Below are 20434 nucleotides of genomic sequence, written 5' to 3'. Positions count from 1 at the left end.
AGGTGGGTTCCTAGCAACAGCAGAGGGAGGTTAGGAGGCTGTCCCGCCTAACCAGAGCCCAAGACAGGGACAGTGGTGGCAGCAATACCCGGAGGCAGTGGTGAAAAACTGCCCCTTCAGGTGCCAGAGGAGGCAAAGGAGGGGTGGGCAGAGCGGGGTCTGCCAGCTGATGCGGGCCCGTTCCGCCACAGCTTCTACCTGCTGTAGCCCTCTGAGATGAGGCAAGAAGAGAAAGAAAAACGTCTTCGTTTTTATTTATAGTGTTACATTTCTTTTGGAAATGCCTTTGTGGGTCCTTCTGTTTCATTTTGCAGGGTACTCACCAGGCGTTCCTAAACAGAATTTTACACCTTCTAAGCTCAGTGCCTTCAGGCGACTTGGAAGAGTATGACTCTGCTTTGGACTGCACTCTAAGCGATAAAAAGTCCTGTTCTTTCTCTCCCCAGCTCTGAATCTGATTGGCCCACGTGCCGTAGACGTCCTCTCAGAACTCTCCTACGCACCAATGACTCCAGAGCATTTCCCCTCCCTCTTTTGCAAAGTATGTATGTTTTCAGTACATTCACAAAAATTAGCCAATGGGGGAGAAGGAGCCAGCCAAGTTTGCTAGGCTTTTCTGATGGTAGGCAAGAGAGTCACACATAATGTTAACATAATAGCTTTGGTCATGGTAATATATTGTGTTGAAACTGGGTTTCTTTAACATGGTGGTTTTCACACTGAGGTTCCTTAGAAGGCGACTGGGGTAGGGAGTCCTCACAAGGATCGCATTGTAGGCGTTCATTGCCTGTGGTGGGCTGCTGAGTTCTCAAGCAGATGCGGGAGGAGAAAACACCACTGGGTTGATACAGAGACAGAGCGGCTTGTTTAAGACCAGCCAGTGAGGTGGTGACGAAGGTGAGATTTGAACTGGGGTGTTCCTTATTCAGTGCTCACCCTCTGTGCCGTGCTAGCTTAGTAGCAGCACAGTGTGGCATCTTGTTTTGCCTTTCCAAATGTGAAACTTCTCCCAACATAAACAGTAACATCCCTTCCCTAAAGCTGGTTGGCAAACCTCCTGGGATGCTCATCAGCCAGTTAAGTACCTCTGCTGGCTCGAGTTATCTAACGTGGACCGGCTGAGTCACAAGGGATGCCTGTGTGCAGAGTAGGAAATACGAGTGGTTTGGAATCTCTCGAGGCCTTCTTGTGGCCATATAAAACCAGAGCGTTTATTTCTTTTCTCCAGGATGTACCCATAAGCACGCCTCCCCATTCCGAAATACACTACCCTTCTGTCTGCAAACAGAAGAACTCTTGTGCTCGTCCCCTGGTCCCTAGGCAAGGAGAGCTCCCTTGGGCAACAAAGGCTTTTGAGATCAGCCTGACTTCTAGTGACTCCTCTCTCCAGTGCCACAGCATTTCTTCCCCTGGTCCCTAGGCAAGGAGAGCTCCCTTGGGCAACAAAGGCTTTTGAGATCAGCCTGACTTCTAGTGACTCCTCTCTCCAGTGCCACAGCATTTCAACGGGGGGGGGGGGGGAGGGCCTTTGGAGAAAAGTCTTTCTTGGCTCCTTTGCTGTGGTTGTTGCTAGCCCACTGGGCATTGGGGATCTTAGCTTTCCAGGCAGAATTCACTCCTGCCTGGCGTGGTGAACTCTGTGTACCAATTCCTGGCATGTTTACTTGAGCTAGAACATGTTTTGTCACATGCCTCTAACCAAGAGGGTTTGTGGCCCATTGAAACTTGTGCGGCGATAAGTGTGTTAACCCTTAAGGTTCCACAAGGTGGAAGCCGAGCTACAAGGGAACTGTGGACTCATAGTAGAGGAGCGCTCAAGAGAATCTGCTCATCCTTCCCCAGGGTATCTGCCACCTTCCCAGAACTGCTTGTTCTCTTGCAGAAATGCTTTTCAGAGTTAGTTTAGGATAACCTCCTGTATAACCTCCATTTATTGCTGTGTTGAGCTGATGCCTGTTACTATGCTGTTGATCCTCTTCTCCTCCTCTTGCATCTTATTCTGGATTGCCAGCCCGAATTCTTTCTGTTCTATCCCACAGGAGATGAGTGTGGGTTATGCCAACGGCATCCGTGTCATGAGCATGACACATACCGGGGAGCCGGGATTCATGCTCTACATCCCCATTGAGGTGAGAGACTCTTCAGTAGCCTTTGACAGGTTTGCAGGGCCTTTGGATATTCATTTTGATAGACTCCCTGCTTTTCCAGAGAGGTGGTATAACATGGTCCAAAAGGGTGGATCCAACCAACTTTTTGATTCAGTGTTACCCAATTACCCTCTGTACTGCAACCCTAATCATATGCGGGTTTTGGTCCTATGATCCCAAGCATAAGCCTTTTGGTGATCAAATGGGACACATCTCTTCGTTTTCAGCAGAAAAGTTGGCTGGATCCAACCCAAAATCTTTGCATTTGGGTCTCCAGCGAGGGCCACAAAGTAGCAACAATATCTGCACATTCTTTTTCAGGCACATAAAACCTGTCCAGGTGTGTGGGTGAAAAGGGGGATCTGCCTGAAGCTGCCGCTGAGAGCTTTGGTGGCAAATTGCAAGCCCGGCTTAAATTGGCCTGCCCCGAGCCAAGCCAGCGGGAACAGTCTGCTCCTCACTGGCACAGCTGATCCTCGGGCTGTCTTCTGCAGTAGAAGCCCAACAAACCGCTGAGAGGCAGGAGCAGTCTGCTTCTGCCTCTCTGCTGTTTTCAGATCTCCCTGATAATTCCCAAATATATCCGGGATTTCCCCCCCACCCATTTTTTCTGAGAAAACCCGGATACATTTGGGATACCAAAATGTATTTTTCAGCTCGGGTAGATCCGAATGCACACCCCTAGTCTAGATACTTTTATGGAGCTGGTTGGCAGGCCCTTTTTTTCTTCCCACCCCAACGGTCAGAGATGCACAATCTCTAATTCATTTGGTTTGTCAAATTATGGTTAACATTCATTGATATTGCCTCTTCTCCATGAGCTTGTCTTGTGTTAGCTTCGTAACTTAGATGGAGGGCGTATCTATTCCCTCCCGCCATGTGGGTGTGTGCTAATTCTGAAAGAACTTTGGAAAGGTTGCTCTGTAAATGATTGCGGACTAGACAGGTGCAGAAATAGAACACTAGAGCATTGGAGGCATAGTAGCACGTGCCACCTTGCCAAAGCCGCTGCTGGCACAATAGATTTGGCTGCAGCCAAAGTGGCTGATGCCTAAACACTATTATTCAAAGCTACTACCTAGAATATCAGGGACTGAACAGCTTAATGAATGGGAGGGTTGTTTGTGGAGTGTGGTGCTGAATTTATATTTTTTTCACTGCATGTCCCATCCAAAGTGTATACACCATCTGAGGTGAGGAGAGGAAGGGTCCCACCCAGACCAACTTTAGGAGGCTCTGTAAAGCAGCAGTGTTCAGGAGGGTCTTTGGCAGAAGCTAATCTATATTATTCATGATTACTTTGGGGGCTGGTGTCACAGTTGTCAGGTGATGTTGTGTGCTGTGGCTATTTTTGTACATTGAGAGGGGAGTTGCAAACCACTGTTAGCCCCCTTGAATGAGACCAGTGGTGGAATAGATATATTTTAATAAACGTGCTTCTTTTGATTTTCTTTTTATGACTCCCGATCCTCTGTCCAACCTTAAGCCAGAAGTTTCTAGTTTTGCTTCCAGGTTGTTTGTTTACCCAGTAGTTGCTTGAGACCTGAGGGCACAGCTTTTGAGAACAGTTTTTCTAGTGGTTTCCAGAAGCATTCTTGCCCTGGATATAGGTAAGGAAATTAAAAAACTGGGGTGCTTCCTGCTAAATCCCTGGCCTTGATTTTCACTGAAGCCGCACTATATCCAATAGCCTTGAAGATGTTGCATGACTCTGCTATTTTGATGGATTTTACAGGCAATCTCTGATAAGAGTTAACTAGTAGGTGCTACCGAACAGGGAACTGTTTCTTCTGGGTGTCTAAATTTACGCTGGTGCAAAACTTGGCAGATCCTTCATGGCCATCCTCATCCTTGGATTGGTTTAATTAAAGCCAGTTGAATTTTCTCATAACTAGTGGGAGTGATTGTCTGCATGCTAGTTATCTTAGTGAGTGTCACAAAAGGGGGGGGCAAGATTAGAGTCTCAGTAGCACCTCCAAGACCAACAAGATTTCCAGGGTATGAGTAGAAGAAAGTGTAGAGACAGAATTCAGCTGCGACTGTGAATCGGGTTGTGCTTCCATCAAACGTTAGTTAAAATTTCATTCATCTGGATATTTGGCAGCCCTTTAAAAAAACCCTCAGGGAAGTTCGGGAGACATTATGAGAGCGGGTAAGGGGGCTGAGTTGTTCATGCTCAGTGTGGTTGTGGCAGCTGTTGTGTCCCTTGAGTTGGAAACACCCCCCAAAAAAGTGAAAGCGGCAAGAAGTCCTGCTGCCCTGCCCTGCACCGTCCGAAGTACTGAAGCATCTACTTCGGTGTCTGGAAAAAAGGCTCTTCAGATGAAGAATTTGTGAACTGGTACTCTGATGGTGGAAAAGAACCACCGTTCATAGGACAGACTTACAAGAATCACATGAACCTCTCTGGCAATCCAAGGAACAGCAATCTCACCATCATCACCCTCAACAATGAGACCCTGAATTTCCGGTTGGCATGGCACGGTGACGGGCGATTCTCGGCGTGCTCCGAGCCGCCCGATCCCCTGTTGCTCACTTCGAAGTCCCCCGGCTGCCTGGAGAACTCTGCCAGACCTCCCGGAGAGAGGTCTGAAGCAGGGGGCTTTATTCTGGCCCCTTCCGCAACCGGCAATACGGGGGGAGGGGTGTCCACTATGTGCCCCGACGCAGGAACGGCTTGTGGAGTGAAGCATGGTTCTCTATGCTTCACATAGCCACCGCCATCCGTCTTTTATTTCAACTTGTATAGATTACAAAGACAACAGCAACCTAAAAGGAGGAAATATGAGAGAAGGAACTGTGAGTACCTCTATCTATAAAAAAGAGATAGAAATATGGTTGTGCCCGGAGTATAAGTCTGCAGAACTGAAAAGAAGAGCGGCCAAAGAGCGTGTTGGAGCAGATCAAAGGCTTGTGAATGTTTGTTGATTTTTCTCCGGGGGATGTTTGGCTTCGCCTCAGGGGCAAGGACATTTGAGAACATTGGGAGATAATAGTTAGAAGAAAACGGTTTGTTTGTCCTTTTATCCCCTTGGGACGGAATGACTGTTAAAACTTGAATAAATCAATTTAAATCGAACAATTAAAATGGCGTCTATGGTAGAAGAGGAGGAGGAGGAAATTGACAAGAACATGCTAGTGGGAGAGATTACAGTAGAGCAATTTATGAAAACGCTGGAACAATACCCTCAGAGTTTAATGGGAAAGGGGCTTTCTCAGCAAGGAAAGAAGAAACTGGAGACTATACCCCCACCCTCTCAAATTAAAATACCTGGGGAAAAGACAATAAATATAAATATTGAAAAGATGAAAATCCCCCCCCAAAAAACAGGAACAAAAAATAAATTTCAAGAGAGAAAGATCAAGGAAAAAGAAAAGGAAAAAGCGACGTTCATGGAAACTTAAAGAAGACAATACTTTATGGGCGTTTGATTGGTTGAGAAGGGAAAGGAACAGCTTGGGAAGAGATTATCACACATGGGAAGATCGAAAACATGTAGACAGGTTGTTACAGAAGAGCAGACTGTTGATCCATAGGCGGAAAATTAAGTTGTATCCTTTTCTTTGCTTGTCTACCTCCTTTGGATGTCTGTTTAAGTGGAAGTACTGACCTTGGAAATTTTAGTTAAAAATAAAAAGTAGAATTATATAGTGGGGTGTTAAGATGGTACTATATTGGTTTAGTAGTGATTAAAGATAGGAAAACTTGGTTAAGGAGGTGTGGATATTAATTTGATACCATTTTGAAAAGTAAGACCATTTAAAATTGACTTTGTAAAAATTGTTAATAATAACCAATGGTATAAAAATTTAGTAAAGAATGCTTGGATGCAAATATAGTAGTAAATTTAAAATGGTTAAAAAAGGAAAAAATAATTGAAAAATCTAAAAGTTATAAAAATTAAACTGATAATTTATACTTATATTGGAAACAGGTACCTTATGGTTAATTGGAGTATGTGTGCTTTGTTAGAGCTTAGACTTGAAAGGACATGTTTTGGCTCTAGGTAGTTATACTTGACAATATGTTATAATTTATTTTTTCAGCTCGGGTAGATCCGAATGCACACCCCTAGTCTAGATACTTTTATGGAGCTGGTTGGCAGGCCCTTTTTTTCTTCCCACCCCAACGGTCAGAGATGCACAATCTCTAATTCATTTGGTTTGTCAAATTATGGTTAACATTCATTGATATTGCCTCTTCTCCATGAGCTTGTCTTGTGTTAGCTTCGTAACTTAGATGGAGGGCGTATCTATTCCCTCCCGCCATGTGGGTGTGTGCTAATTCTGAAAGAACTTTGGAAAGGTTGCTCTGTAAATGATTGCGGACTAGACAGGTGCAGAAATAGAACACTAGAGCATTGGAGGCATAGTAGCACGTGCCACCTTGCCAAAGCCGCTGCTGGCACAATAGATTTGGCTGCAGCCAAAGTGGCTGATGCCTAAACACTATTATTCAAAGCTACTACCTAGAATATCAGGGACTGAACAGCTTAATGAATGGGAAACCAAATAAACATACATTGGCAAAAAACCCCAACAATGAGGCCCTGGATGACAATGGGACCCGTGAATGTTCAGTTCGCATGCACCACGATCCCCCAGTGCAAAGTGCACAGATGGATCATGCGGTCCTTGCATAGCTGTCTGCGGCACAATGGTTGACAAAGGTCAAGAAAGAGGACCACAACACTGCTTTTCAGGAGAGACCTTGTGTCCAATGCTCCCTCTAAGTTGTGGTGTCTTGTGAGCAAAAATTCTACTTTTGTGAGCTACTGGCATTAAAGTTGTACGCAAGCAACTTGGCTGCTGCATAAATTAGTTTGCTCTGAAGCTGTCCTTCCTGAGCTAGGACAAAAATGTGTGAGCTGGAGGCTAAAAACTGTGAGCTAGCTCACACTAATTCAGCTTAGGGGGAACACTGCTTGTCTCCCTTCTTTGTACCACCATAAGCAATAAAAAGACATGGATCCTTCCTTTTTTTAAAAAACCAACAAAAAGATTTCCAGGGCATAAGCTCTCGAGCGTCAAAGCTCCCTTCAGCAGGTACAAGTAGGAAGTGTTGTGGGGGAGGGATGTTGGGATGACTGCTACCATATCCACAGATGTTACTTATTTAGAGTTGCATCAGCGACTCCTGGAAGCAGATTGGGGCGATGAAGGGTTTTGCCTCCTGTAGCATTTGGTTACTGGTCAGGACTCCTGCGGTTTCCATCCCGTGGGCTGCTTCCGACCAGGGAATGTAAAGTGCTGCTGTTTTTGTTTCCTCCCCCCCCCCCCCGCAGTACGCTTTGCACGTCTACAACGAAGTGATGAGCGTGGGGCAGAAGTACGGGATCCGGAACTCCGGCTATTATGCCCTCCGTAGCTTACGCATCGAGAAGTTTTTTGCCTTTTGGGGGCAAGACCTGGATGCTTTCACCACTCCCTTGGAATGCGGGCGCGAGTTCCAGGTGAAACTTGAGAAGGTGCGGAAGGGGTTCAGGGACTGCTTGGGCAATGTTGGGGGTGAGTGCAGGGGTGGGAGGAGAGAAGCACAATGGCTCTGAGAAGGAAGCACACTTGGCGGCCTCCCTGCAGAATGAGCACTGCATTAGACTTGGAGCTGGGAGACATGGATTCGAGTTCCACCCCTGTTCCCTGGGTAGCCTCAGGCAAGCCTTCAGTGAAATTAGAAATGTTGTTTGTCACTTGAAAACATTCTGTTTCCACAGTCTGTCAGCCCAGAACTCATTCCCAAGGTGGCTTATGAGTAGACAGAGTCATAATAAGTTACTGTGACAAACGCCTTTAAAATTTATTTTATTTATTTATATTTATTTTAAGCATTTTTACCCCGCCCTCCCCGCAAGTGGGCCGTATCTGGAACAGACAAACAAAGGCAATTTAAAACAGCAGCCAGTTTATAAAAGGACACTGCAGAACAACGGTTATCTTACTTTACAAACACTGTGAGGGACTGTAAAGCCTTCAAACTTTGGGTGCAATGCTTCCAGTGTGGAGTAGTGGTCAGAGAGTGCTGGTCTTAGGAAACCCAGGTTCAAATCCCCACTCAGGGAGGAGGGGGTTCCCCCTTTGGCCACCAAAAAGCCTGTGCTAGGGATCAGGGGACCTGCATGTAGAAAAGATGTATGGGCCCCAGAAGGTCAGTCCAGAACCATTAAATCAAAAGAGTTTTCAGCTAAACATTAGGAGGAACCTCCTGACAGTCTGAGTGGAATGGGCTTCCTTGGGAGGTGGTGGGCTCTCCTTCTTTGGAGGTTTTCAAACAGAGGCTAGATGGCCACCTGACAGCAATGCTGATTCTGTGAACTTAGACAGATTTAGAGGGCAGGAAGGATTGCATCAGTGCTTAGTTCTTGTGTCCCTTTCGTACACGCCCAGGGAAATGCTGATCACCCCTTTGGGGTCAGGAAGCAATTTTTCTTCAGGCCAGTTTGGCCAGGAATCCTGGATGGTTTTTTACCATCTTCTGGGCATGGAACAGGGGTCCCTGGGTGTGTGTGTGTGTGGGGGGGGTATTTGTGAATTTCCTGCATTGTGCAGGGTGTTGGACTAGATGACCCAGGAGGTCCCTTCCAACTCTATGATTCTATGACTAGAAAGCTGGATGATGTCAAATGGAAAAAGCTGGCTGGATCCAGCCCCTTGGTTGTCAGGATGGCTACCAGGACGTTTTGAAACGCAGGCTTTTTTCTCTGGGGGGCTCTGCACGTAATAAGAGCTAGGAGCTTCTGCAGACGGCCTGGGCCTTCCTTCTCTGAGCAGGCGATGGCTGTCCCAGCCTGGCTGTCCTGGTCTGCACGTTCCTTCCTTTGCTGATCCCTCCATGTTCCCGCAGGGCACCGACTTCATTGGGCGGGAGGCACTGATGCACCAGAAGCAGGAAGGGGTCTACAAGCGCTTCACCATGTTCATCCTGGACGATCACGACACAGACCTGGACCCGTGGCCCTGGTGGGGCGAGCCCATCTACCGGAACGGACACTACGCGGGCCAGACCACCAGCAGCGCCTACAGCTACACCCTCGAGCGGCACGTCTGCCTGGGTTTTGTGCACAACCCGGACCCGGGAACCGGTGAGGAGCAGTTGGTGACGCCCGACTTTGTCAACCGGGGCGAGTACGAGATCGAGATCGCTGGACAGCGTTTCCAGGCCAAGGCGAAGCTCTACCCTTTCAGCTCCCTTTTCACCCCACGCCGACGCAAGGACGAAATGGAGTTCAGTGGTTACCAGGGGAAGTGAGGCCTCTGCCGAATGCGGGAGCGGCTGCAGACCCTTCCACCGCTGTTGGTTGGACTTGGTTAGCCTCCTAGGTCTGTTACATTTTTGTACATTGGGGAAAAAACTCTTTTCCTCTTCTTAATCTCCACACCTGTCTTTCTGCCCCTCCCCAGCTGTCTTCCTACCTTGGCCGCGGAGCTGCTCCAAGCCAACGGGCTGGTGAACCGGCTTCTGCGATGTGGACGTTCGCATACCCAAAACAGGCCCCGAGTGCTCAGGCTTTCCCTCTGGAGCGCTCTCTTTTGTTACAGCACCAAATGGCCGGCTGCAGAGCCAGCGAAACCGCCATACAGAAACACTCCCCCCCCCCCATCCTTGCTGTTCACAGTTTTCCATCTTATGCTGTTCCTGTCAAAGCTGTGAAGAAATTAAGAGCATTTCTTCACAGCGGGAGAGAGTGCAATCTTTTCCTGGGGGAGGTTCAGACTTGGGCAGCTTCATATCTGCCACCCTCTGGGCAGGATGGGAATGGGGGCGGGGGGAGGGGATAAATGCCTTATAGGACATCTGGGTGCTTTGAAGTGGAGCTGTCCGGAGGTGGTGGAGTGGCATACTATTTCTCCCCCCCCCCTCATTGCCAGAAATGCATCTACTCTTGCAGTGGGTCTGTGGACTCCTCGGTGTCTGGTTGCATTGTTGTGGTGGGCGATGATGTATTTGCCGTGCCCAGAATCCTCCCCCTGCAGCCAACTCTTTCTTTCTTCCCTGCTGTTTCTTAGCGTTGCCTGTATTCACTCGCAGGTTGGTTGTTCAGCATGTTGGCTCTTGGGAGAGGGATCGCTTTGAGAGCGGCCCCTCTTGCCAATCTGGAGGCTGGTATTGAAGGCCTGCCTCTGCGGCTGTAGGTGGAGTGCCCCCTGCTCCCCTGAGTCCTGTCCTTCCCGCCTGCCTGTCTCTTTCACCTCGTCCTGTATCCTCTAGGTGGGGCGGCTACCTTTGCACATCTACATTTCCCAACTGTTTCCTTTCCTCTTCCCATCCCAGCACCAGCCTCTACTACAGCTACTGGGGAAAGGTTCAGATGCTCCATACGGCCACATGGTACAGTCCACACAAGATGTTACCCCTTCTGGGGATGCTAGTTTGAAAAAAGGCATCTGGCCTTTGTGGCTCACGTGTAAAATGGTTTTGACACAGGGCCAGTTTCAAATGAAAGATTCCCGCCCCCCGGACCTGTCCCGGGGCTGCCATTAAGTGTTACCACATTGGAAAAGAGCACGATTAAATCGACTCCGAGAGCAACAAGTCGTTCACTGCAAACAGCAGTGGTTGCAAGCCTTTCAGTTATTCCCGCCTCTTCCCATCAGATATGTAACACCATTCTGTTGGGGGGGGGAAATCAAAAGGACCCCTGGACATAGCTTTGCACCCTTCTCTTTCCTCTTTTTTCAGTCCCTCCTTTTAAAAACATGTCTGGACAGCTCGTTGTTACACATTATCCAGACAGTATTGTTTTCCTATTGCTAGCCTTTCGAAGCGAAAGTGTCCGGGACCTCCCAGTGTCCCTGCACAGCAAAGAGATGGGGATGGGAGTGACTGCAAGGTTCCTTCGAGGTTTTTGGAAGGCGGGGTGGGGTGGGGCAGTATTAAACTGCAGCACTTATGGCCACCATAGCCATCCCTTGCCCAGTCAACTTTGACCATATCGAGCACCGGGCAGAAGAAGCCCCACTTCTTGAGTCAGGCCCAGAGGCTGCATTTCGAGGCAGGCCAGGCGTACACCCTCGGACTGCAAAGCCGCCTCTGAAACTCTCTGGCTTTTGCTGGACCGTTGGACGAAACAGTGGCCTGCCAGGTTAAAGGTTCCTTCTTGGTTTCTCCTCTAATGGCTTTGCTGCTTCCTGTGCTTATCCCAGCTGAGTCTGACCAGATGATGTTGTCCCCAGAAAGCTGAAAGCAGCTTGTATACAGTGAAAGCAGCGGGGTCCCTCTTTGGCCCTTAGTCTAATTAGTGCTGAAAGGCATGTTTTTAAAATATTAAGTTCTTTAAAACTTCTTGGACCAAAGACAGTAGGGTGGAAGAGATGTGGGTACAGGTGGAGACGTGAATCCCCTCTCAGCTCCTTTGCGGTTTTCTCAGACAGTAGGGTTTTTTTTTAAAAAAATCTCTAGTGTAACACAGGGACTAATTCTGAGTCCAGTTGTCTTTGCACCAAAGAACCAAGTTTTACAGGAGAGATTTCAGTAGGTCACATTGCAGAGGGGCTGGATTCTGGCTCCTTCCTGTACAGCCGAGTCTGCTGGCTGCCTCGCAGTTACCCACCCCAGCTCAGCATCCACTGCCCTGCAGAGTTCTGGTCTCAGCCGAACATGCTTGCATACTCTGGGTTAGATCCAGTGAGCCATCAGTACCAGATGCTTCTGGTTGTGGATCTTTCCCATGTTTCCCTCCACCCCTGGCAAGTCCCCCACCGACCAGAGGAAAGTTGATTTCTTGAGGTCACGGGACCCATGTTGACTAATAGCCTTGTGGGTCGGTTGTCCGCAGCGTGCAAAAAAGAAAATCGGCTAAATCACCCTTCCTGCCTGTTCCCCTTGCGCTTTCCAGCTGACTGTTTTAGGATACTCCATAGCTACCAATGGCACATCCTTCCTCCTCCCTCCCCTCCCAGAAACAGTCTGCCTCGAGTCACTCCTTTTTTTTTTTAATTGAGTCTCAGATGCACTTTAAACATGTTGGCTCCTGTTGGTATTGACTGCCAGCCCTCCAGGATCACCTGTTCCTGCTAAGGATCGACTCCAAAAACTGGTGGAAGGATTTGTTTTTATGATTATCGTCGCCCTCATTGCTAAACTATAAAAGCTCTTGCCAGCCTCTCTTCTGCGGGACAGGCAGCGGAGATCCGAAGCAGAGAAAGAACACCTCCTTGCCTTTGGAGTGCCTTATGCTCATGGATGCCGGGAGACCGGGGCCCGGCTCAGCTCCGTCCCATCCCATGTACTTAATTCCTCCGCATCCTCCACCAGGTGCTTTTTTTGTTGCCTTCCTGAGTCCTGGGAGGCGGATGGCACGGATGGCAGTTGCCATATCCGTGCCTTTTGCAGAATGTGCTCCGGTTTGGACTGTGGAAACAGGCGGACGTCTAGGGCGCTGACTCTTCTGACTGAAGCCAGCCCCGAGATCCGCTGTTCCCGAGCGCACAAAGGGGGCCACTGGCCTTCCCATCCGGTCAGTGCTCTTAGCCCCACGAGGAAGCCATCATGTTGTCCCATCATGCAGCACTTCAGCAGCTCTCTTCTGTTCCATGTTGGTTTCTGATGCTACCTGGTGTGTTTTATCAATAAAGAGCTGTTTTAACTAGTCTTGTGGTGGTGTCGGTGTGTGTGTGTGTGTGCGGGAAAGACTGGCTGAGCTGTGAACGGAGCTCTGGCGTGAGCTGACCAGGCTGGCCTTGGGTGTCGCATGGTCCAGAACGCGAGCCGAGCCTCTGTTGACGTCCACAAAACAACCTGAGGCCTCAGTTGGGTGGCTTTTATTTTGGCCAGGAGGAGAGATCCTGAGAAAACGTGGGGTTGTGATTAGTAACGCTTAGAGGTGGTTTCCATGTAGCATTGGGGCTGAGCCACTAATCACAAAGTCGGAAGCAAGGCCGTGACTTGGATAGCCCAGGCAAGCCCAATCTTGTCAAAAGCTAAGCAGGGCCAGCTCTGGCAAGTACTCCAAGGAATACCAGGGCTGGGACGCAGAGGCAGGCAATCAAGCCACCTCTCTGAAAATGTCCTAGCCCCACTAGGCGTCGCCAGAAATCAACCATGACTTCCAGGCTCGCTAGCATGTACACACACACACACACAAAATAATTAAGAAAAAAGAAGTTGGCAGCATAGGAGTAACCTTTGAGGCTGCTGAAACGCATGCATTGGGTGGTCTAAAACATTTAGTGGCTGACTGGTATTTGGGATTGATTTTGGCCTATTCCTGTAATGCCTCACTGCTCAATTGGTTAATCGTTTGTTTTTGATCTAAATCTTTTGGCATGTTCTTGTCCCTGTGGCAGGCCGGCCTGTCCTCTGGGGTGTGCAGTGCTGTATGTTTTGCCCACTGTGGGCTGGAGATGTTTGCTGATAGGGGAAAGGCAAGGAGCAGTGACTCTTCTCTCAATAGATCTCCTTGCTAGGAAGTTTGGAATTACTCTGTGTCTGGCTCATTTAGGCCAGAGGCATTGTGGAGTGTGTGTGGGGGTGGGGGGAGACTACAACAGGCCAGGCTTGGGGCAGGGGGATCCCCTGGTAATGCACACTTCAAACCCCTGGGACGCTTCACTCTTAAAATATTTATTATTACGACTATTTTTAGGTGGCCTGCATCCAACCACATTGATAAAAGTGTCCTTAAGTTTTCTTATGAAGGGGCCGTGATTTTTGCTTATTTCCCCCCTCCCACTCCAGATCCCTCCACCGTCTTGTTCTTCAAGGTCCACTGATTTCCCCAGAACAAAAAAACCAGGAATCTGAGTGCGCTGCAGTTGGAGGGGAAGGATTAGTGAAAGTTTGCCATTCCCCCTTAAAAAAACTTAAGTGCTTTTCAGTTTCCTTAACTGTATGGCTGGGATCCAGGCCTTTGTTGTTTGCCTCATTTCTAATCTCCCACACAGTGGAGACCCAAGTCAGCCTACATCATTTCCTCTCAATGACATAGGTGGAGCTGAGTGCATGTGACTGGCCCCAGGTCACCCAGCAAGCTTCCATGGCAAAGTGGGGATTTGAACCTGGGCCTCCCAGATCCTAGTCCAGGACCCTTAACTACAATGCCATGCTGACTGTCAGGAAGACCGTGCTCTTCCAATTGTGGGTGACACCCTTTTCCTGGTCACTTTTGTTGGAAATATGTGTGTTGCAAGGTTTAAATTCAGTCATTATAGGGTTAAAATGTGTTTACCTTGTGTGCTATTGTTTAGATTGACCTGGAAGGCACAAAGCCAATGGGGGGAAAGCCCAGGAAACTGGAGCCTATTTATTAACAAGCCAGAATGTATCAGCATAGCCCTACACATTTGAGGCATTATGTGCTTCCATGCAGGTCAGCAAGTGCCACAGGCACCTGCTGCTTCCCTGACTTGTGGCACCTGTGGCTAGGAAGAAAGGGAGTCCTATTGCTGTTGGCCACCCCTGGAGATCCCATCAGTCCTGGGCAATGCTCCTTCTAAGCTGTGGAGTCTTGTGAGCAAAAATTCTACGTTGTGAGCTACTGGCATTAAAGTTGTGAGTGAGCGATTTGGCTACTGCATCAATTAGTTTGCTCTGGAACCATCCTTCCTGAGCAAAGACAAAAATGTGTGAGCTGGAGGCTAAAAAACTGAGCTAGCTCACACTAACTCAGCTTAGAGGGAATGCTGGTCCTGGGCTGTAGGACAAGTCTGGGAGGTGAGAATAGGCATGTGCTATATCCCATCCGCTGCCCCACCCTCTCTGTAGGATGATAGTCTGTTCACTAGGTTTGGTGAAGCCAGCCATTATAACCCCATGGCAGGGAACCCCCCTTTTCCCTGGAGTGGGATGTGTGGAAACCTCCTTTGGATGGCAGGATCCTTCTCCCTCGCTTGACTTCCCAGGCCCAGTCGTCCTGTCTAATAATTGTTTTTTAAAAAATTAATAAATATTTCTCAGGCTATAATTTTCACATGTCATTTACTAGCCAACGACTTACCCAGGCAAGATGCTAGTCAAAAAAGTTGCTTTAAAAAAACACACACCCAGGTATCAATACAGCAAAGATTATTATTTTTAATAATTTGGTATGTTTTCCATTTCCTACGTCTTATATCACGCTACATCTTGTATCATTGCAACAGCCCACTACTATGAAACCAGAGCCTTGACCATGTTCCCTTAGGGGTGCCCAAAACAAGTTCTTCTTGTACTTGTGTCCTGTTTCTCTGCCTAGAAAAGAACCAGAATAATCCAGCTCTTGAAAGCTTATCGCTGTGGGGAGGAGGAAAAAGAGAGGCATTTGTTCCAAACGTGAGGCAAGTGCCCACTGTATATTCCATGGATGCATCATGACTTGAGGCTAACTACAACTTTCTTGAGCTGCCTTCCAGTATGCTTCAGGCTGGCTACTTGAACTGTTAGAAATAGTTGTGGGGAGCAACCAGGAATGCATATCTGTGTGCTGCTGAGAAGCTCTGAATGAGGCCTGCATCTTGCACAGATGGTGGGTTTGTTGTTGGCGTTCACACATCTTTTCCTCCCAGCTCCCCTTTCTCACATCTCACAAAGATTTATGAGCTGGTGCCTTTGGAATTTATTTCTTGAGGCCATTTTTTAAACCAGCAACCGGCAGAGTGGTAGATGGGAATTAACCAGGAATGACCTCTCTGCTGCTGTCTAGACCCAGGGCAGTTTGTTAGATTATCATAATAAAATATTTATACCCTGCTTTTCCTCATAGCTCAAGATTTAAACTGGAGGCATGCTTCACTCTGTGTTAAAAGAATATAGTTACTTTCTCCACCAGCTCCCAGAACAATTGGCAGGCATCACCTTCAAAGCAGCAAGGAAGCCGGTTCCACCCTCCTCTTTTCCACTCTGCCAAGATTCAGAGTTAGGAGCAAGCTTTTGAGGCAAGAGCAGTGCTTCCAGGGTTGCCCTACACTTTCCCACCTGTAATGTCAGTTGCTGCATCGCTGTGTCCTCGCTGTGTCCTCGCTTCTTCCCTTAAGATGATGGCATCTGCTGGGGAGAAGAGTCAGCACTGCGTTGACTTCCCACTGCAAAAGCCATTGGTTGAGTTGTGGGTCATCCAACATGGGTTTCTTCATTTTACAAAGCATGCCTCAACCCCCTTTTCAGTAGGGTCTTGGCATACAGTTTGGAACTCTCTGGCCTAGAGCCACACCCTTGGAAGTTCTGCCAATTCTGCTGTCAATGTTTTTACCCCCCAGTCCCTGCACTGTTCTGCAGGGCTGGTTGGACTCAGAATTCATACTGTGAAACAAAGACTGTGACCTTGAAGATGTGTTTCCCAAGGGGGACCTTTCGGGCAAATTCGCTCATTTCCAGCTCTGCCTCCAACACAGTCGGTCCCACGGCTGGTCTGGTGAGCATCAGCTCCCCGGTCTGGCGGTCCGCACGCTGCACGGCAAGCATCCCTTGGCTGTTGCCCCCCAAGATGGCAAAGCGCAGGCTGTCTCCGACAAAGCGGCTGGTAGACATCTTAAAGAGGACCCGGGGCACCGTGCGGTTGGACTGGAGAGGCAAATAGTGGAACGAGATGGAGTTGGCGGCTCTCTGGCAGGCCTTGCTGTCCATGGGGCAAGGGCTCCGCTCACATTGCCTGCAAGAAGACAGAAGGGAAGCGTCCTGTCAGGGATGGTCTGAAGGGGCCACGGCTTGGTGGCAGAGCATCTGCTTGGCATGCAGAGGGACCCAGGTTCAATCCCTGGCATCTTCAATAGAAAGGATCAGGTAGGGGATGATGTGAAAGACCTTCCTGAAGACCATGGAGACCTGTTGCCATTCCGAGTAGACCTTGATGGACCAATGGTCTGATTTGGTAGAAGGCAGCTTCATGTGACATATTTAGCCACCTCAAGTTGCAGCACTTTGCAACTTAAGTATGCCCCAGGAGTCTCTATGCTATTGCAAGAAATTGGTGGGCTACAACACACAGATCATGCCAACCAAAGGAAACTGCCTTATTATACTTAGATGATTGGTCCCTCAGTGCTGGCAGGTGGCTGGCAACAGGTCAGGGGAAAAGAGGATTTCTCCAAGCCCTGCGATCAGCACTTTTAAAGAGTAATTAAGAACATAAGAAGAGCCCTGCTGGATCAGATCAGTGGTCTATCTAGTCCAGCATCCTGTCTCACACAGTGGCCAACCAGTTCCTCTGGAGGGCCAACAATGGGGCATAGATGCTGAGGCCTTCCCGATGTTGCCTCCTGGCTCTGGGACTCAGAGGATTCATGCCTCTGAATGTGGAGTTACCATGGCTAGTAGCCATTGATAGACTTATCCTCCATGAAACTAATCCCTTTTTAAAACTGTTTATTCCTGTGGCCACGACTACATCCTCTTGCAGCGAATTCCAAATTTTAATCACTCTTTGTTTAAAGTTGTATTTCCTTTTGTCTGTTCTGAACCTATTGCCCATCAGCTTCTCTGGATGCCCTCAAGTTTTAGTATTTTGGAAAGGGAGAAAAATGTCTTTGTCAACTCTCCCCACGCCATGCATAATTTTACAAACCTCTATTGTGTCCTCACTTAGCCATCTCTTTTCCAAACTGAAAAGTCCCAGATTCTTCAGCCTTTCCTCATAGGGAAGGCGCTCCAACCCCCTAATTATCTTGGTTGCCCTCCTCTGTACTTTTCCAGCTCTGCAATGTCCTTTTTGAGATACAGTGACCACAACTGTACACAGTGTTCCAAATGAGGCCGCACCATAGATCTATACATTCCAATATTGGCCACTTTACTCTCAATCCCTTTCCTAATAATCCATAACAGGGAGGAATTTCACATTACCCTTTTTAACCTGTTTTGAAGCCGTTTTTGATCCATTGTAGAGTAAACCGGTATAGGGCTGCCATTTTACACATGGCTTTCCCCTTCCGGTAAAGAGTTGGTATCTGAAGCGGTTTGCCATTTCAGACTGCACCGCCTTTTCCCCACTGGTTTTCGCCCGCGTGGGCGATCTCCGTTTTTTTTAATGTTCGCTTTAGAGCGCTATAGTGCTGTAACACAACAGTCATTCCAATGCATGTTTCCCCCCCAAAAAAAGCTGTAGATCGCCCCCGTGGGCGAAAAATGGCGGGAAAAAACGCATCGGAACCGGGAGAGGACTACTTGAAAGCGGTTGACAGGTAAAACGCTTCAGCCCCGTTTCCTAAACGGGACAGTAGCGTTTGTGTGTGAAATTACAAATATATTCCGGTAGGGAACCAGTTCTAAAACAGTTCTGTCTGAAATGACAGACCAGAAACCGTTTGGGAACCTTTCCTCTTCCAGATTATATCGTCTGTCTGAAATTCCTCTTTGTTTGCCTTTTTTTCACGCTGCAGCCCCACTAGGTTGGCAGTTTCATTGAGCTATCCACAGTGACTTACTTACTTCCATTGTGAGAATTGTTGATTGATTTCTATTCTTTGCTTCCTGTCTTTTAACCGGTTTTTAATCCATAGAAGAACCTGTACTCTTCTTCCATGAATGCTAAGTTTACCCAGGAGTCTTTGGTGAGGTACCTTTGCAAAAGCCTTTAGGAAGTCCAAGTATATAATGTCTACTGCGTCACCATCGTCGGAAGGAAGAAACGAGTCTAGTTGGTATTAGAAGGACAGGAGACAGATTCATGGAGTGATAAGTCCATTCATAGCTATTAGCTGTGAAGACTGAATGGAAACCCCATGTCTGAAGGTGGGATACCTCTAAATAGCAGGGCTGGGGGGTGACAACAGGGGGAGCCTCCCCCCCCCGCCTTGCTTGTAGACCTTTCAGGGTTTCTGGTACCATCGTGTAAAAAAGGATGCTGGACTAGATGGTTTGTTCCTGTACAGCCTCTCTTAATGTAGTCAAGGGAAGAGTTAATCCACCCTATCCCCGCCTTCTCGGCCCTGAATTCTGTCCTCCAAAGCCGCTTTCCTTAAAAACAGGAAAAGGCAGAGGAGCACAATAACACATTGTTGTGCATGGTACATGATATATCCTTCAGGTCCTGGACCAAACTATGCAGGAGGCTGGAAAGTTGAAGGTGGGATCTGGATTAGGGCCCCGGTGCTAGGAAAGGGAAGACAAAATGGGAGAGCTTGCTCACCCCTCTGGCAGCCCTGGATACTTCCAGTTAGCAGAGGCACCTCCTTTAGGCAGAAGGAGTCTTCCCCTGACTCAGAAAGTTCTCTTGCAACAGAAGGGAAAGCGCCTTCTGTTGGGGGAGAACAGCACCCCTAGTGGAGCAGATCCATGGGATCCAGCCCAAAGAGTGGTAGGTGGATGCCACTCAACCGAGTGAGCTGGGTTCAAGAGTTACCTGGGTGGAGTACATATTTTTCGGTTGGCTGGGGGGTAACCTTTGAGGTAAACCTGCCCAGTTCTACAAAGTGCTTTCATGGGACATCTCCAAAGGGAAGGCTGATGTTTGCACTTACGCAGCAGAGGTTTTGACATAGCTGGTGTTGAGTTGGGGCTTGGGGCACTCGGGCTGCAGGCACCGGAAACCTCCGAAAACGTTGATGCACATCTGTCCTCGGCTGCAGTTGTGTTGGTTCTCCGCACACTCGTCCACATCTTGTGAAGAAAATAGGGAGAATCTCTGTTGCAATGTGGGATTCCAAGACTGACAGGGTGTCTCCCCTCTCCCCACCCCGATCCCACCCCTGAAGATCGGCATCATGCACTAACTTTCCTTTTTTTGTGTGTGTAAATTATTTTATTAGGTTTTATAAGCCCATATTTTACATCCCAACAGAATTTACAAAGTTGACATACATTTCCAATTATTTCCATATCATATATATCACTTATTTTTCTACCACACAAGTTGTTATTACCGACAGTTCTTCCACTATTTGCTTTCCTTCTTTTGATGTTTAAAACCCATTTTGTGTTGACTAACCAGCTCTTTTCCTATCTCTTTTTGAGGTCACATAAGTGCTAAATTATTCATTACAATACAATTCCTTACTGAAAACAGGTTCTAGTTCTCAACTCAGCTCTAAGTCATATCTATTCTGTATGGACAGTATGGGGGTTTAAATTCATTACTTTTTAAAAAATCTATTAGGTTACACATCGATTTCCTCTCAACCATTCCTTTTCCCCTAGCTTTCTTATCTATATCTATTTGTTATACAATTCCTTACTAATAACAGGTTCTAGTTCTCAACTCAGCTCTAAGTCATCTCTATTCTGTATGGACAGTATGGGGGTTTAAATTCATTACTTTTTTTTTTCCCCTTTCCTTTTAAATTTTTTTTAATCTATTAGGTTACACATCGATTTCCTCTCAACCATTCCTTTTCCCCTAGCTTTCTTATCTATATCTATTTGTATTTCCCATCCTATGACT

General features: G+C 47.8%; 2 protein-coding genes across 3 annotated transcripts in view; one reads left to right on the top strand and one right to left on the bottom strand.

The window, feature by feature from the left end:
• Window positions 1-9736, top strand: part of PDPR (pyruvate dehydrogenase phosphatase regulatory subunit) — a 45239-nt gene extending 35503 nt beyond the window's left edge. For both annotated transcript variants that reach the window (XM_015429713.1, XM_015429714.1), the window contains exons 15-18: window positions 447-541; window positions 2040-2129; window positions 7433-7615; window positions 8989-9736. In XM_015429713.1, coding sequence (XP_015285199.1) covers window positions 447-541; window positions 2040-2129; window positions 7433-7615; window positions 8989-9393 — 773 coding nt within the window. In that variant the 3' untranslated portion in view covers window positions 9394-9736. The remainder of the gene's footprint in view (window positions 1-446; window positions 542-2039; window positions 2130-7432; window positions 7616-8988) is intronic.
• Window positions 9737-15177: 5441 nt separating this feature from the next.
• Window positions 15178-20434, bottom strand: part of LOC107126189 (fibulin-7-like) — a 20040-nt gene continuing 14783 nt past the window's right edge. Inside the window, exons 8-9 of the mRNA XM_015429716.1 lie at window positions 19515-19653; window positions 15178-16708 (exon numbers count right to left, since the gene is read on the bottom strand). Coding sequence (XP_015285202.1) covers window positions 16348-16708; window positions 19515-19653 — 500 coding nt within the window. The 3' untranslated portion in view covers window positions 15178-16347. The remainder of the gene's footprint in view (window positions 16709-19514; window positions 19654-20434) is intronic.

This window comes from Gekko japonicus, unplaced genomic scaffold, assembly GCF_001447785.1.
Source record: "Gekko japonicus isolate JY-2015 unplaced genomic scaffold, Gekko_japonicus_V1.1 scaffold815, whole genome shotgun sequence".
NCBI classification, from domain to species: Eukaryota; Metazoa; Chordata; class Lepidosauria; order Squamata; family Gekkonidae; genus Gekko; species Gekko japonicus.
Note: the sequence above shows the minus strand (reverse complement) of the source record. Positions and strands in the feature narration are given on the sequence as shown.